At 47.8% G+C, this 17,081-nt stretch overlaps 1 protein-coding gene across 1 annotated transcript; it reads right to left on the bottom strand.

Annotated features, from left to right (window-relative positions):
• Positions 1–2,025: 2,025 nt before the first annotated feature.
• LOC617698 (2-acylglycerol O-acyltransferase 2-like) lies at positions 2,026–6,847 on the bottom strand. The gene is made up of 7 exons (XM_059875028.1): positions 6,832–6,847; positions 5,489–5,534; positions 5,139–5,341; positions 4,647–4,821; positions 3,597–3,791; positions 2,484–2,520; positions 2,026–2,172 (listed from the first exon to the last, which is right to left on the bottom strand). Exons 1-7 carry the CDS (start codon positions 6,845–6,847, stop codon positions 2,026–2,028), a joined length of 819 nt encoding a protein of 272 aa, XP_059731011.1.
• Positions 6,848–17,081: the final 10,234 nt, after the last annotated feature.

Genomic DNA, 17,081 nt, shown 5'->3' with positions numbered 1-17,081 from the left:
CTTCCTCCCTCTTTCCCCTGGTGGAAACAATCACTCCCTCTCTCAACCCCCCTGCTCTTGATTCCTGCTTCGCTTGGGACCCTATAGCACCCACTTCATAGTGTCAAAACAGGCCATCATGAGATGCTGGGCACGTTTATGACCTGACTCCTGGTTACACTCTCCTCCCCGCCAACCGTTTCTCACAGTATGTGAAATGGCAAATTATCTCATTATATGTGTTCCACTCCCAAGACTCAAGCTTCATGTTGTCATGCTTGTTTCTCTGATAGCAAAACTAAGGTTTGTGGGGGATGAGACTTGCCCAGAGTCACTGAAAAGGGTTGGGCTAAGCTTGGACCCAAATTGACATTCTTGAAGTGCCCCTCATTTACAGTTATTGCTGTGATTAGCTTATGGAGGGAGAAGACTTATTTTCCCACTCCAAGTGTGGGGGTTCACAGTTCTGGTCCTATGCTATCATCCTGTCCCACCCTACATCCTGTCCCTCACTAATGACCCGTGTCCCAGACCTAGGAACCCAGAATTCTCCTCATCAGGGTTTGGCCTCACCTTCTCTTCTTGCAGATGCATAAGATCATTCACTCCTCATGTGTGGCCTTCCTTCTCTGGCTGGTCTGCCTTGTTTCTTTACATAATACAACCTTTGTCTCCCACAGAATAGGCCAGAGGTGGCAAGCTGGAGTTGACTGCTTAGGAAGAAAGAGGCAGCATGCCATTCTCTGGCCCATCTGAGCCACCATCTGGGAAGGGGGCACAGGACAGCAGGGCTAGGCGCCAGGCTGGGGATCAAAGGTGAGCTTTTGACCAGCCCTCCTGGTTGGGGCTTCCCTGGTGGCTCAGAGGTTAAAGCATCTGCCTGCAATGTGGGAGACCTGGGTTCAATCCCTGGGTCAAGAAGATCCCCTGGAGAAGGAAATGGCAACCCACTCCAGTATTCTTGCCTGGAGAATCCCATGGATGGAGGAGCCTGGTAGGCTGCAGTCCATGGGGTCGCAAAGAGTCGGACATGACTGAGCGACTTCACTTTTTCACTTCCTTTCTTTCTTTTCTTTCCTGGTTGGAGGTAGAAGGATTGAGAAAAAGATTAAATGGAATCTTTCAATTGTTTTTTGTGTTGTTTTGTTTTGCCACACTGAGTGGCTTGAGGGATGTTAGTTCCCCTACCAGGGATTGAACCTGGGCCCTGACAGTGAAAGCACAGAGTCCTAACCATGGAACTCCTAGGGAATTCCCAGCATCTTTCAATTGTTGAATTGAAATTTATGGAGCCCCGATTCCATGCCACTGTTAGGGCTGAATGAGTAGGAACTGCCATTGAAGTTCTCAGCTAATGTGACCTCAGAACTGAGGTCAAAGTTCATCTTAGTCACTCAGGGAAACTAAGAGTCAGAAGGAGGATGAAGATGTTAGGGCACAGTCATTTAGCCAGTGACAGAGCCCAGTTCTGTTTCCCCAACTTCTGGATCTCCCTCTGGCTGCCAGCCCGGGGCTCAGAGGACTCAGAAACTCAAAGGTGCCAGGATGAGTTAGGGGATTGTGACCTCCCCCTCCTCTCCAGCTCAGGGAGGAAGGAGATGGGACAGGCAGGATGCAGGATGAGGGAACTTGTAGGAGAAAGGGCTGCAGCTGGTGGCTGCTTCCAGCTGTCACTCAAAGCAGAGGAAGATAAACCTGCTACCTGGAGCTGCTCTTTGTCCTGCTCATTGAGCAACAGGACCACAGAGGACAGAGACACAGACATCATTCTCTCCCAGTATCTATCCCATTTCTCAGGTGGGCAGAACCAAGGAGAGGGCCCATTACAGAGGAGTCAGTGCAGGAGAGTAAATCCCTCATGCCAGTCTGGTTTCCTCTGCCATGGAGCCAACTGTGACCCAGGGCCTGGCATGGGGTGGAGATGCAGGAGTCAGTGAAGGCTCTGGAGGTGTGTTCAACAGACACCTCCAGGAAGACTTCTGGGATCACAACACCTTCCCTCCATCCTCCCCAGTCCAGCCCTGCCCTTTGGGGCAGCGTCTCTGCTCAGCAGAACTCCAAGTGTTGGTCTCTTGGGACGTTGTACTTGAGCTTGTGGGCTTCGAAGAGGTTTTCCAGCTCCTTCATGTAGCGCTGGTACAGCCTGTCCACCTCCTCCTTGGAGGGATGCGGTATCTTCTGCACCTCGATGGGCTTCCCCACGGCAAGACACAGACGTGGGTGAAGCACTGGAGTCCCAGTATCCCATGGGCCAGGACCCCATGCCGGTGGTCACACCTGCTGGAAGGTGCCTGTACTGCCTCCCTTCCAGTTGTATTTTGGGTGACCTAGTCTAGATATTAAGGCAACTCCAAGCTCTGATGATCAAATGCCACAGGCTGCATGACCTCCTGCTAGGCAATGTATTAGATACTTTAATGCATGATTTCTTTTTATCCTCCTAGCAATCCCACAGGGATAGAACTTGCTTTATTCCTGTTTGACAGCTGAGGTGTTAAACTCACCTCAGGGAGCTTAAGTAACTTGTTTAATGTCTCATAGCTAGGCAGAATCATTGTCAGGTTGTGAGCCGTGCAAATGTGCTCTTAGTCTCAGGGACATGTGGACATGGGAGTCTCAGATGCCATCACTGGACATGCCCAAATGTCTGGGAGGAGGTGGCCCACACCCCAAGCACCCTACTTCCCTCTCTCCAGCTATGCTAGAGGGCAGTGCCCCCCATTCTAAGGAGGAAATAGGAGGCCTTATCAACTTCCTTCCTCTGGTTCTATCTGGCTCAGAAAGCAGCTGTCATGTCTTCTTCTCTTCAGAGCCATCTGGAGGCAGCAGCCCTATAACATTCCTGAAAATACTACCCCCAAATCCAGGGAAACTCTTGACTTCCTGGACTCAACTAAAGGTAACTGGGTGAATGGAGATAAACAGACCTCTTATTATAAGCTTTGCCATTGGAAGATAGTTGGAATCCAAGAGGAGAGCAAATGAGATGACCAAATAACTGAAAAGATGGTGTTAAATCCACGCACTAAAGTCCATGCCCATTATTTATAGGAAATTTCTTCAGGCTCTCCTTTGTAGCCTGATGATTGCTACTATACAGAGTTCTAACAGACCTAAAGTGCACTTCCCTTATATCCGTCTTCTGCAATAAGCCTTATGGGATTGTCTTCTCAGAAATAAAAACTCCTTCCTCTGACATAGTAAAAGTCAAGTAGATCCTGACTCAAATCTCAGTTGTGTTACTCAAATGCAGGGTCATCTTTTGGAAATGATTTACCTTCTATAGGTCTCCTTTTGCAATCAATAAAATGAGGATGATAGTTTTTGCTTCCAAGGTTGTCGGAGCAACTGAGCAGCTGCATATAAGTAGCCAGCGCAGAGCCTGGCACAGTAGGTGCTCAGTTATCAGTAATGGCAACTGGTCTTTATGCCCCTGTTACTCTTCTCATCTCAGATGCCTTGCATCTGGGTTACTTGCTAGTATGTCCATTTCCCAGTATAGAACCTGAATTCCAGGAGGACAAGGATGTGTCTGGCCCATTTCCATTCCCCTTCAGCCCAAGCCCAAGTCTTTTGCCCTGTAACCCAACCCCTCCCAGCCTGGGTTCTTGGCTTACCCACAGTGTTGATGGGCCGGCAGCAGGGAATAAGACAAAAACTGTAAAACACCACGGCCAGAAAAGTGCAGAATGGAAGCTCCCACGATCTTCAGAATTTGTTCCTGGAACCAGTGCAACCAGGAGCCAAGAAAGTTCTCAATCTGGTCAAACATGTCATTCTCTCCAAAGGAGAAGATGGGCACCAGAGCTGCCCTAGAAGGAGACAAGAGAGAGGGCATGTGGAGGGGCAAGAAGGCACAAGCTGGTCACTAGCTTCCTGCAGGGACATAGTGAATGGGAGCTGGAGCACAGGACAGAGCACTGGACCAAAAGTAGGAGGCCTCGGGTGTCTCTCAGACCTGCCACAGCCTTGCTTTATGACTCAAGCAGTTACTGCCTCCTCTTGGGGCCATCACCTCCCCATTACACCGTGGCAGGAAGATCAGAATGCTGCAGAGAGTCCTCTCTGATTTAAAACATCTGCAAACTTTCTTGAAAATTCTCTTCTGCCCCAGCTAGCTTATATTCTTAAAGAGTGCTTCAGGGTAGGAGAACAGCTTTAAGCTACTTCATAAACTCCATTCTCACAGAAGCCTTAGGTCTCAGATCTAATGCCAACTGTGGGCATTATGACCCTTCACATCTAGTCCCTTTGATCACCAAGTCTCCCTTCTAGAATCCTCTGGGTATTTGGGCACGACACAATACATCTAGGGCTCAGTGACTCAGATGGCAAAGAATGCCTGCAATGTGGGAGATGTGGGTTTGATCCCTGGGTTGGGCAGATCCCCTGGAGGAGGGCAAGGCAAACTCCAGTATTTTTGCCTGGAGAATCTCCATGGAGAGAGGGGCCTGGTGGGCTACCGTCGATAGGTTCACAAAGAATTGGACACTACTGAGTGACTAAGCATAGCACAGCACAGTACATCTATCACCAAAATAGAATCTTCACTGTGAATGGACTGAGCATCTCTTGCCAAAATAGGATTTACATTCATCTCTCAGTCTTTCCAGCAAAATACAACCTTTGTCAATCTCCAGCTGAGCTAAGAGCCCTCTCCCTGATACCCGTGCATCAGGGCGAGCATGATGAAGCCCTTGTGGTTCCACAGCACCAGCTTGTAGGCTCCAGGCCTGGCATCCAGTGATTCCTGGATGTCTCCAACAACGATGGATAGCAGGTTACTGCCTCCTTCCCTGCTCAGAATGTGAGCAGCACTCTCCTTGTCTGCTGAGACCAGCCCTGGGGAGAGAGGATAGTGGTTAGATACAGGATAAAGGGGGCAGGGACTGTGGGGAGCAGGGGCAGTGTACCCTGGGCTCCCCTCTCCCAGCTGGGAGCTCCCTAAGGACTGGGACAGAGTCCTTTCTCTCCACACAACCCCTCACCAAGCTCATTGCTGGGCATAGAACTGTGGGAAGTGCTTCCTTATATCTAACCTCCTTTTCTAATATACATGCTCTTAGAGGAAGTTCTGATTGTTGGCAGCCCTTCCTAAAAACCCCCCTCATCTCTCCAGCCCTCATATACCTGGGCAATCCAACGGTCGGAAGACTTACCCCCTAACATGATGTAATCCCTGATGAAGGGGACCTGGAAAAACACGTTCAGTGTCATAAGATGTGGGTGGATACCAGGGAAGATCGAGGAGAAGCCTGTGCCCTCAGTGCACAGGTTGGTAACAGTTCCAATGCCCATGACCCCGTGGGGGCGGTAGGCAGCGAGGTAGTCCGGGAGGGTCCAGCTCGGCAGTCTTGACCAGCTGCAGGGATGGGCCTGGTGAGCCGGGCTGCACCTTGGGCCCTCCCCGTCTCTGTTCTGACTTTCTGTGCTGACCTCTTCTGTGTCTCCCCCGTGCCCAGTGCTATCACACCCCCCTGTGAGTGTCCTGAGATTAGAGATGGCCTACCTGAGGATCCTTGTCCCCACTTCAGGCCTGGAGCAGAGGAGATGCTCTGCGAGACCGTGAAATGAAGAGGGAGAGAGAGCAGACTCATGAATGGATGAAGCCAATACAGCCCAACAGGGAAGGAAGGCCTCCTGCCCAAGGCAGAGGTAAGACTCCTGGGATGGTGATGGGATCTCTTCACAAGCCCCTGTCCTATGTGAAGAGAGACCTTGTCCCAGGCAGAGCCCACCCAGAATAAAGGAGCCATCACAGGAGAGAGTGAGCATCTCTCCAAGGACTGTGGCAGCTGGGGTTCTGTCCCAGATGGAGGGCTGGACCCCTGAGTCGCTGTGACTCAGTATAAGAGACCCCAGGGTGCTGAAGGTAGGGGCTGGGAGGAGGGGCATGAAGTCCCTAGTGATGCCCACAGGTGTGGGTGGGGAGGGTCAGGGCGTGTCATGCCAAGTCTGCAGCACTTCCTGACACCAGTTCACAGGCTGCCCGCAGCACTGCACCCCTGCTCAGGCCTTGGCCTGTGTAGACACTGCTGCTCCAGGATAATGAAGTCTTCACAGAGAAACCCAGCTCCTGGATTTATCATCAGCATGAGGTGGAGGCAACTTGTCCTAGGGGAAACATTGCCTGATTCTCCACTGTTAGGTCTTTAGGAAGGCCATACGGTGTACTTAGAAAGATCCAGTACTCTAAAATAGTTTTCTAAATTTGCTTATAATTCTAAATTGCTTATAATATATAATAATCATAAGCAATTAAAATATATAAAATTATAATATATAAATATAATAAATATTTAATAATCATAATTTTACAATATTATAATTTTACAATATAATTATAAATATAAGCAATTAAAATATAGTATTTATAAGCAATATTATAATTGCTTATAATATAAATTTGCTTATAATTCTAAATTAAATTCTAAATTTCTAAAATTGCTTATAATTCTACCAATAGACTTTAGGTCATTAAATCAGTAAGAATTGAAGGAAGTTCATTCCAGTACTCTCGCCTGGAAAATCCCATGGACAGAGGAACCTGGTAGGCTACAGTCCATGGGGTCGCAAAGAGTCGGACTCGACTGAGCGACGTCACTTTCACTTTCGCTTTCCTCATCTCCTACTCTTCTGTCTATAAAAGAAACTGGCATTCAGACCCAGATAAGATGATACTCTGCGGCACTAGCCTGCCATCTTCTAGGACGCCTAGCTTTCCAAATAAAGTTGTATTCCTTGCTTCAAAAAAAAAAAAAGTGAAGAAAGTTCAGAAATACATGCATATTTGACACACAGTGCAGAGGCTTATGAATGTGCGGGAGCACCAACAGAGAAGGGGCTCCCTACCTGGGACCACGAACATCTTGTCCTCCCCAAGATCCCTGAAGGACCTGTACTATAAATATGTGTGGACATGTGGAAGGGTCTCCTGGGAGGTGGTTAGGTCTAAAATTTGCAGGCTCCCAGCCCAGGCCAGGTGAGGCAAAGTGCATGTCATAGCTCTCTCTGCTGGCCACTTGGTGCTACTGCCCTTCCTGTGGATATGGCGATGCCCGAAGACTCCAGTGGGCAACAGTCCTGAACACTGTGCAGGTGGAATTTCTGCAAGTTCAATGTCCCACCACTGTCAATAGTTTTATGGCTGAGAAATCCCTCTGGAACCTCACAAAGGAAGGAAGGAAGGGGGTGCAAAGGACAGGCACAGAATTGCTCAGCATCATTTTTTTTTCCCAGTCATGTACTTGACAGTAACTCCAGTTGTAAAGAGAGCCAGATGCTGTCCTGAGGTCTCCAGGATGACCTGATGTCTCACGGAATCCACACAACCCAATGATGTATGCTGTATCATCTCTACATATGAAGAAATGGAGGCTCAGAAAGGCTATTTTATTATACTCAGTAAGGTATGCAGTAGGTAGGTTGCACACATGGTATTAGAACTTTTTCTGCCCAGGCCCAAAGAATACACTCCAAATATTTCTTCTCTCCTGTGTGCAGAGGACAGCTGCCTGCCCTTTCCTGGCACTGTTTCCCTTCTGCCTTCCCTGCCCTATTTGGTCAATGAGGCATCCTTTCCTCGCTGATTACAAACTGAGTTTATTCTCTCTGTGATAAAGGAAAGAGCAGAATGGAGTTGGTCAGATCAATACATTTTATTCCATCAGGACTGATCTTTGGGTCCATGGTCAGGACTTCACAATGGCCATGAGGAGCCCCGAGTCAGAGAATCAGAGGCACTCAGAGTAGGAGGGAGCAGACTGCTTAGGGGATACATGGAGAAACTGAGATCAGAACAGGAAAGGCTTTCTAAGAACGCATACCATACCCAGATGCAACAGGATAGAACCTGAGAACCAGTTTAGGGCTCTCTGTTTTGCTTTTCTACCCAGAAAGGCATTAATTGTAAAACTAGTAAAAGAACTTCCTGTGTGACCTTGGTCACACCTTCCTCTCTCCTGGGTGCTTGTCTCCTTATATGATGAACTGTAAGGCCAGAAGATCTCTAAGGACATGACTTCATTACCTGCACCCTCAAGCATGGCTGCTGAGAGGTGCAGGTAAGTTACCTATGTGTGTCACACTAGATGGCCCACAAGACTCCTTCAAATCCTATTCATTCATCAATCCTCATATCGGCCCTACATCTCTGCAGATGGAAAACCATGGGCAGACAGAGGCTGGACACTATGTGGACTTCCAGGCCACATAGTGGTGGAAACCTGATTTGTCTCTCCCAGCCCAGTACCCTACTCACTGCACACAGGATCACACTTCCCCATGGGGGGAAGTAGTGCCACGTGGGCACTACAGTCCTGGCCACTACCCAGATAGCTCCATTACTCACCGAGACAGGGAAATAGTCTTTTACGTACTTCCATAAGATCCAGGACCTGAAGGCCTGGATGTCCTGCCTCCATGCCATGGCATGTCTCTGTCCAGGTACCACCAGGTGGCATACAGGATAGTGAAGATCCAGAATCTTGTGAACAGGAGGCCTATGAAGACCACATAGCAGATAAAGGCTGGGAAGGGAAGCAGGAGCATTAGTGGGCACTAATGGCCAGGGTGAAGGATGCACTCTCCCCATATGCCCAGCACTGGCAGCACTGTCCTGTCCAGCCCTCACCCCGGGGGAACAGGTCAGCCTCCCCAGTACTCCAAGGAGGAGAAAATGCAGTCGAGGATGTGCCACACTGGGACCCTGGATTTGACACCAGAACTAACTCCAAACTCACTTGTTCCCACTGTACCAGGCTGCCTCATTCACTCTGGTTTTCCCTTCCCTTTCCCTCCCTGTCTGTTAAGTCTTTCTTTCCCAAGTGCTCAGTAAATTCCCAGTAGCCCAGTGACTGCATAAATTGTTTCTAGTTATCATTCTTTGGGACCTCAGAGAAATGGAGACATTCTTTCTGCCCAGCCCTCCTTCTGTACACTCGCTGTCCATCTTTCTGTAGATAAATCCCACCAGATTCCTCCCTCTACTTAAACTTCTCATGACTTTGAGACACAGCCCAAGCAACTCAGCCTGACATTCAGGGTCCTCAAGAAACTTGCTCCAGCCTACCTCATGCACAGGCCCCCTAGCTTCAGCTACACTAAGCTGCTCAGTGCTCCTCCGATTGCCTGAGCTCCTTCAACCTCTTAGCTTTTGCTTATGCAGTTTCCTCTGCCTGCCATGCCTTTTCCTACTGAAGGAAGGTTGAAGAGGCCAACACCTGACTGGACTGTAGGTTGGGGGTGCAGCAGGGCTAGGACTGGGCCTGACGAGGAATTGCCATCTGATCTTTGATTCTCAGTCCCTACCACAGGCTAACCTGGTTTCATCTCAACAGTCAGGTGCTAAGATACCAGTGGAGCCTAATTTCCAGGGAATATTGCCCCTTCCAGACCCCGTTCTCTCCTCCTGACACCATGCAATCAAATTCCTTAAGAAAGTCAGCTTCCATTTCTATTCCTTTTGTTAGACGGGTAGCTGGGCTCTTTCCCAGCAGGCTTCCAGGAGGAAGGCACTCTGGACTCAGTCTGAACAGTAGTAAAATACAGAATCTGGATAAAGTAAGTTGAGGCTCAAGATGTTCACTTCCCACAGAGCACCTGTGATGTGCCAGGTTCTGGTGGCACAGCCATGAACAGCACACAAAAATGCCTGCCCTCCTGGAGCGGACTGTCTCAAATCTGGAGGATGGAGAAAGGATGCCACGGGAAAGATGGTCAGGATTTGACTTCAATTTTATTTACTGAGTTGAAAGAGACACATGTACCCCAATGTTCATTGCAGCATTGTTTACAATAGCTAGGATATGGAAGTTACCTAGATGTCCATTGGAAGATGAATGAATAAGGAAGCTGTGGTACATATACACAATGGAATATTACTCAGCTATTAAAAATAACACATTTGAGTCAGTTCAACTGAGGTGGATGAAACTGGAGCCTATTATACAAAGAGAAGTAAGTCAGAAAGAGAAACACCAATACAGTATATGAATGCATATATATGGAATTTAGGAAGACGGTAACGATGACCCTACATGCAAGACAGCAAAAGAGACACAGATGTAAAGAACTTTTGAACTCTGTGGGAGAAGGCGAGGGTGGGATGATTTGAGAGAATAGCATTGAAACACAAATATTACCACATGTAAAACAGATGACCAGTGCAAGTTTGATGCATGAAGCAGGGCACTCAAAGTCGATGCTCTGGGACAATCCAGAGGGATGGGGTGGGGAGGGAGGTGGGGAGGGGGGTTCAGGATTGGGGGACACATGTGCATCCATGGCTGATTCATGTTGATGTATGGCAAAAACCACCACAATATTGTGAAGTAATTAGCCTCCAATTAAAATAAATAAATTAATTAAAATTTTTTATTTATTTTTTCACTACAAATTTTTAATTTGAAGAAAACAATGACCCAGTTAGATTTCTGGCCTGGGGCAAAATTAAAAATCTGTTTTGGTTTTTCCCACTTTCAGAAAGCCAGTTCTAGATAATCAAATCAAGTTTTTATTAGTGGCTCCCCAGAGGGTTGGATTTAGGGGACATCTTTCATTTTGGACACACATTTTGTTTGAATGTGTTACAACAGCAAATATTAGCTTTAACTAGAAAAAAATAGGGGAAAAAAACCACATTTTGGTCATTTACACTTGACCAGAAAGACCTCCTTGCACTTAACCATCCCCCTTACCCCAAACCCAAACTTGGGAGTCTTTTCAGTCACTTAAGGAAAGAGACTTCTTTCACCTCATACTATCAAGTGGGAAAATGTATCACCCCACTTTACCAAGCCCAGAGAGGGTATGCAAATTGGCTGAGCTCACACAGCAAGTAGGGTGGGACCTGGCATTCAGTTCTACTATTTTGGCTCCATCATGCTCCCAATATTCGTTCAGTCAACAAACATTCATTGACTTAAACTCTTGTAGGATCTGGAAACACAGCTGAGAACAAGACCAACTGTTTGAATGGAACTTACCTTTCTGTGTGAGGTGTGAGAGTTACAGAGGAGAGGAAAGGAAGCAGAGTGAACAAGTAACCCATTGGAAACTATTGGTACCTATGCCCTGAGGTCATGGTGACAGGCCCAGTTGACCTCTCTGGCCACTTCTTTGCTCCTCCCACAAGTGCATATTTTACATCCAGTGTTAACCAGCTGTCCAAAGTAAGTATGGGGTTCACTCCCCCACTGAAAGCCCTTAATCTCCTGTCAGCCTTTAAATCCTTCCCAGAAGACCCATCTCCTACTATGCCTGGAAAGAGGTTCCTTCTTTCCACCTACCCTCAGCCTCCCTAGACCAGGGCAGGCAATCATTTACCTAAAGGGACAGATTGTAAATATTTTAGACTTTGCCACTCAGCTCAAAAGGCAACTTGGAGGATATTACATAGACACAAGATCATGTAAAATGTAAAAACTATTCTTAGCTCATGGGCTGTGCAAATGCAAAAATAACCAGTCACCTGGGTTTGGTTCATGGGGCATAATTTGGTGACCCCTCATGTAGACTGTGGCTACTCTCCACCATCATCAGTCTACCCCCTAAATCGTCAACAGAGTAGAAACCCCAAATGCAGCCACAGGGACCTGTACCCGAAGACTGAACCTTGTCCCTCCCATACCTAAAGCCCTCCTGGAGGTCCTCTTTGTCCCCAGGATAAGGGACAAGGTACAAGCTCCTGACGTTGGTGGGCTCACATCAACTTCCCTCCCTCTAGCTCCAGGTCCAGGGCTACTTGACCTCCCTGCGCTGTTCCTGATACTCCCAGGTCCCAGGCTGAGCTGGGGGTGGGCACAGCTAGTCGGAAACACTCCTGCTCACAAAGCTCCCCCAAGGCCAGGTGAGAAAGATGTTCCTCATCCCCATGATCCCCAGGTGTCAGTCTACCTGGTTATGGACCCACAATGCCTTTCATCCAGGAGCCAAGGGATTTATCCCCTGCCCTAGGATAACCCTCCTCCTCATGCTCCACACCTCCTCCCACACTCTCAGGACTTTCTCCTCCCTCTGCCTCCTTCCCTTTCTTCCTTTGGAAGCAGAGGGGCCCAGACTTGCAGTTTTGGATATGTAGGCACTCAGCTTCTCTGCTCATCTGTGTAATGAGGGCAATCAGGGATATTTAAAATGTCTAATGATCCTTAGGGGCTTCCCTGATATCTCAATGGATCCACCTGCAATGTAGGAGACACAGGACAGCAGGATTTGATTCTTGGATTGGCAAGATCCTCCGGAGGAGGAAATGGCAACCCACCCTAGTATTCTTGCCTGAAAAATCCCATGGACGGAGGAGCCTGGAGGCTTATGGTCCGAAAGCTTCACAAAGAGTCAGACATGACTGAGTGACTAAGCTCAATGACTCTTAAGACAAGACACAAGTCAGTCATCAGGGATGTGGGGAGCAGGAAACTGGGGGGCTTTACTTAGGATGAAAATTTTAGCTGCTAAAGTTGGGGGAGGTTCTAAGGGACCACCTGGTATATGTGTGTGGTGTGTGTGTTGGGTTTGTGGTGACTGTGTGTGTGTAAGTTTGTGTGTGAATGTGTGAAATAGCTGTAGAGCATTCTGTACAGAGTATGTACATAGTTTAACACCAGGATAGAGGGCTTTCCAGGTGGCACCAGTGGTAAAGAATCTGCCTGCAATGCAGGAGCCGCAAGAGATGCAGGTTCAATCCCTGGGTCAGGAAGATCCCCTGGAAAAGGGCATGGCAACCCACTTCAGTATTCTTAACTGGAAAATCCCATGGACAGAGGAGTCTGGTGGGCTACAGTCCATGGGCTCACAAAGAGTTGGATAGGACTGAAGTGACTTAGCACAGCAGTGGCATCTGTGTACAGGCTGAATGCCAGCACTTACCGGGGGAGCAGTTTCTACCCAGTCTGGTGCCGGCAGGGGAGATGAAGAGTCTCACACACTGCCAGTCACTTTCCCTTCCCAGTCCTCAATCCCGGGCCCTCCTCAAAAATGGTCCCTTCAGCAGAGCTGAACTTGGCATGTTTGTGGCCTTCCTGTCATAATGGATATGTTCACTGTGGGAATAGGTCAGGTACTAGATCCCACATACCCTCTGGGCTCCCTACCCAGGGCCAGGCCAGGGCTGAGCTGAGAAGAGTGAGCACATTTCTGCCTTTCATCCACAGCCCCTCCCTGATAAGGTCAGCATCCTTGGGCCCATTCTGCAGATGATGAGACGGAGGCACAGGGAGGCTTGGCATGGGTCCTCCAGGATCCCACAGGCAGTCAGTTGCCCAGCCAGAGTCTGACCCACGTGTGCTTCTCACTCGCCCATTCCGTATGGGCCCCTGCCTCACTCCCCGTCCTGTTCATCCCTATTCCCCTCTCTTTTCCCACCCACCAGAGTCAGTCTCCTCTTCTCTGGATGAAAAGCAAGAACTCAATCCTGTCTGAGCAGTCTGAGCAGCCCAAATGTCCCAGAATCACTGATTCCTTCCTCACAGCACCAAGCATCTTGAGGTGGGTCCCTGTCCTGGTATTCAGGTGGAACCCACAGCCCAGGAGGCTAAGAACCCTGCCCAAATCACAGGTGAGGGCTTCTACCCCCCAGACCCAACAGATTTCCCACCCCCTGCAGAGGCCTCCAGGAGGGCCAGTAGGCTCAGCAGTCCCCTCAGGACCTACATCTTTGTCCCATCAATACACTGTGTGTACCTGGAATGACAGAAACCCGCAGTCTCCCGTCCCCCAACCCAGTCCCCTTACTCAGGGCAATGATGCCGAAGACATACTGCAGGACTGCAAAGATCTGCAGTCTGCGCTCCCATGGCAAAAACAAGGGCACAAACCCCCACCATTCTGGCTCCTCTGTTGGCTCCTGAGGCTTCTCTGAGCTCTGCTGTGGTTGGAGACACCTGCTGGCTTTTGTTTCTGCGGGAGGTTGTCTAAGCGTTTGTGGGGGCTGGGGAGGGTGAGTGCCCAATCCAGCCCAGCCCCAGTGCCTCCCTGTGCATGCTTGGCAAGGACCTCTTTCCTAGGAGAATTCTTTGAACCCATTACCCTAGACCCAGGTAGAGATGGAGGGGAAAAAAATGCATTTGCTTCCGTAGGCAATGCTTTATCTGCCAGATCATTTTTTGTCAAATCTTGCCCATTTCTTGGCAGGTGAACCACCAAGTATAGTGCAGTCCTGTCCTCTTCATACCCCCCCAGCAATAAACAATTGTCTTCTTTCTCTTGCCAGATCACTGTTCCCCTCCACAAATATGCAGTAACAGCTTCCATCATAAATCTCTTGGACGCACCATCTCCTCCATCTCGTGCCCTATTCCTCGGCTCACCTGCATAGCACAACTCATGGAATAACTGTCTGCATTCCACACCCTCCCCTCCCATTCTCTCCTCCCTCCTCCAGCCTTCAGACATCACTGTTCTATGGAACTGCCCTTGACAAGTTCACCAGTGGTCTCCACACTGCTGAATCCAGTGGTCAATTCTCAGCTCTCATCTTGACCTCTCAGCAGCCTCAGACACAGTTGGTCCCTCCCTCCTCCTTGAAACCACTTGATCTGTGGACACCACACTCTCCTGGTTTCCCTCTTGCCCCTCTGGCTGCCCCTGGATATCCACAGTTGTTCTTATCCTTCACCAGGCTAAGTGTTTGAGGGCCCTCCCGCCCCTCTCAGCCATTGGACCCTCCTTCCTTTCCAGCAGAGACCTTATCCAGACTCATGGCCTTGGAGTCTGTCTACAGGACAAACACTTCCAAACTGTATCTCCAGCCTGACTTCCCTCTGGGCTCCAGACTTGACTATGTAGTTGGGTACTTGATATCCTCCCTGGTAATCTTCTCAGCACCTCCATCATAGCCTGAATAAAACTGAACTTGACCTTCCCTCTCCTGCCCAGACCAGCTTTTCCTCTGCTCTTGGTCATCTCAGGAAAGGGGACTCAATGACCTGGTTCCTCAGACCAAAACCTTAGAGTCACTCTGGACTATTTCTTTCCGTTTCCATTCCCCTCTTCAGCCTGTTCTCCTAAATCTCTCCTTTAAAATGTACACTTTGAATTGAAATATATCAAACATACAGGAAAAGGCACAAACCCTAAGTGCAGGAGTGATGCACTGTCCTAGAGTGAACACACTGGTGTGATCTCCACTCTGACTGACAAATAACACCTTGTCCATCACTCCTCTCCTCCCCAGACTTCACACAGCCTTGTCTCTGCTTTGAGCTTTATAATAAGTGAGTCTTACACAATATGCCTTTTGGAACTGACTCTTTTGGGGCTGGTGCACTGGGACGACCCAGAGGGATGGTACGGGGAGGGAGGAGGGAGGAGGGTTCAGGATGGGGAACACGTGTATACCTGTGGCGGATTCATGTTGATATATGGCAAAACCAATACAATATTGTAAAGTTAAAAAAGAAAATAAACTTTAAAAAAAAGATTATATTTTGAGAGTCATCCAAATTGTGTGTATTTGTGGTACGCTTGTTCTCATTGACACACAGGACTTCACTGTGTGAATAAGCTACAATTCTTGTATTTTACTACTGAAGATTTTTGGTGTGTTTCTGTTTCTGGCTATTGCAAATTGTGCAGCTGAGGGCTTTCTTTTCTATTTTTCTTTTTCAAATTTATTTGAGAAATAATTGACATACGTTACCATAGAAACATAAGGTATCCAGTATTATGGTGTGACTTACAAATGTTGTGACGTGACTACCACAATAGATTTCATTACTATCCATCATCTTACATAGTACAATAAAAACAAAAGAAAAGAATTCTCCTTGTGATTAGAGCTCTTAGGGTCTACTGACTTCCCAACTCTCCTATGTATCACGCAGTGATAGTGGCATTCTGTTCATGATTTTGATTCACATTTCCATACATTTCTGTTGAATGAGTCCCCAGGAATAGGACAGCCATATCTCTTTTTATAAAACCACACATTTCCCAAAGTGACTGTACAAATTTACACCCACAAGCCTCACACGAGAGTTCCAATTGCCCCACATCCTCCTCAACACTTCAGCCATCGTAGTGAGTATGTGGGGACACTTCATTGTGCTTACTGTGGTTTTCTAGCCTGAGAGGTGGAGCACATTTTAATTTGTTTATTGACCATTTGAATAACATTTTATGACAAGTTCCTGCTCTAGTCTTTTGCTGATTTATATATCTCTTGCGTGGGAAAGCTGCTTTCCACCCCTACAGCCAGCCTCTTCGATCGACTCTAATGCCAGTGTTCTCACCAGTTTCTGTCTGTGTGCCCTTTCTCCATCCCACAGTCTCAACAGCCGGAGGGACTGCTAGGTCAAAGCATATGTAACTGCAGGAGCTGGGGAGGGTAGTGCCAGGCTTTTCCCAAACAGCAGCACCAGTTTACACTCTCACCAGAAACGTATATGAGATCCCTTGGATGCATATCCTCTCTGGCCCTTGGTGTGGACAGACTTCTAATTATTTATTAGCGTGTAGACTGATATTGAGTCGGGATCTTGATTTGCATTTCCTCATCATGAACGTTGAACATGTCTTTATTCGGAGGCATTTCTTCTCAGTGTAAACTCCTTAATTTTTGCTAGTTCCCTATAGTGTTGTTTGTCTGTACATACTGTGAATCTCTTTTTCAATATCTTGCTTTGTTTTAAGGTGTCACTGCAGGACAAACCATTTTAAATTTTAATATACTCATATTTGTCAGCTTTTTAAACATAGACATTGCTTACTTTGATATAGAAAATCAAGTAATGCTGAAAATGTGCACAATTGCACTCATCTCACACACTAGCAAAGTAATGCTCAAAATTCTCCAAGCGAGGCTTCAACGGAACTTGAACTGAGAAATTCCAGATGTTCAAGCTGGATTTAGAATAGGCAGAGGAACCAGAGATCAAATTGCCAAGATCCATTGGATCATGAAAAAAGCAAGAGAATGCCAGAAAAACATCTACATTTGCTTCATTGACTACGCTAAAGGCTTTGACAGTGTGGATCACAACAAACTGTGGAAAATTCTTGAAGAGTTGGGAATACCATACCTGCCTCCTGAGACATCTGTATTCAGGTCAAGAAGCAACAGTTAGAATGGGACACGGAACAACAACTAGTTCCAAATTGGGAAAGGA

Source organism: Bos taurus, chromosome 15 (genome assembly GCF_002263795.3).
Source record: "Bos taurus isolate L1 Dominette 01449 registration number 42190680 breed Hereford chromosome 15, ARS-UCD2.0, whole genome shotgun sequence".
Lineage (NCBI taxonomy): Eukaryota > Metazoa > Chordata > Mammalia > Artiodactyla > Bovidae > Bos > Bos taurus.
Note: the sequence above shows the minus strand (reverse complement) of the source record. Positions and strands in the feature narration are given on the sequence as shown.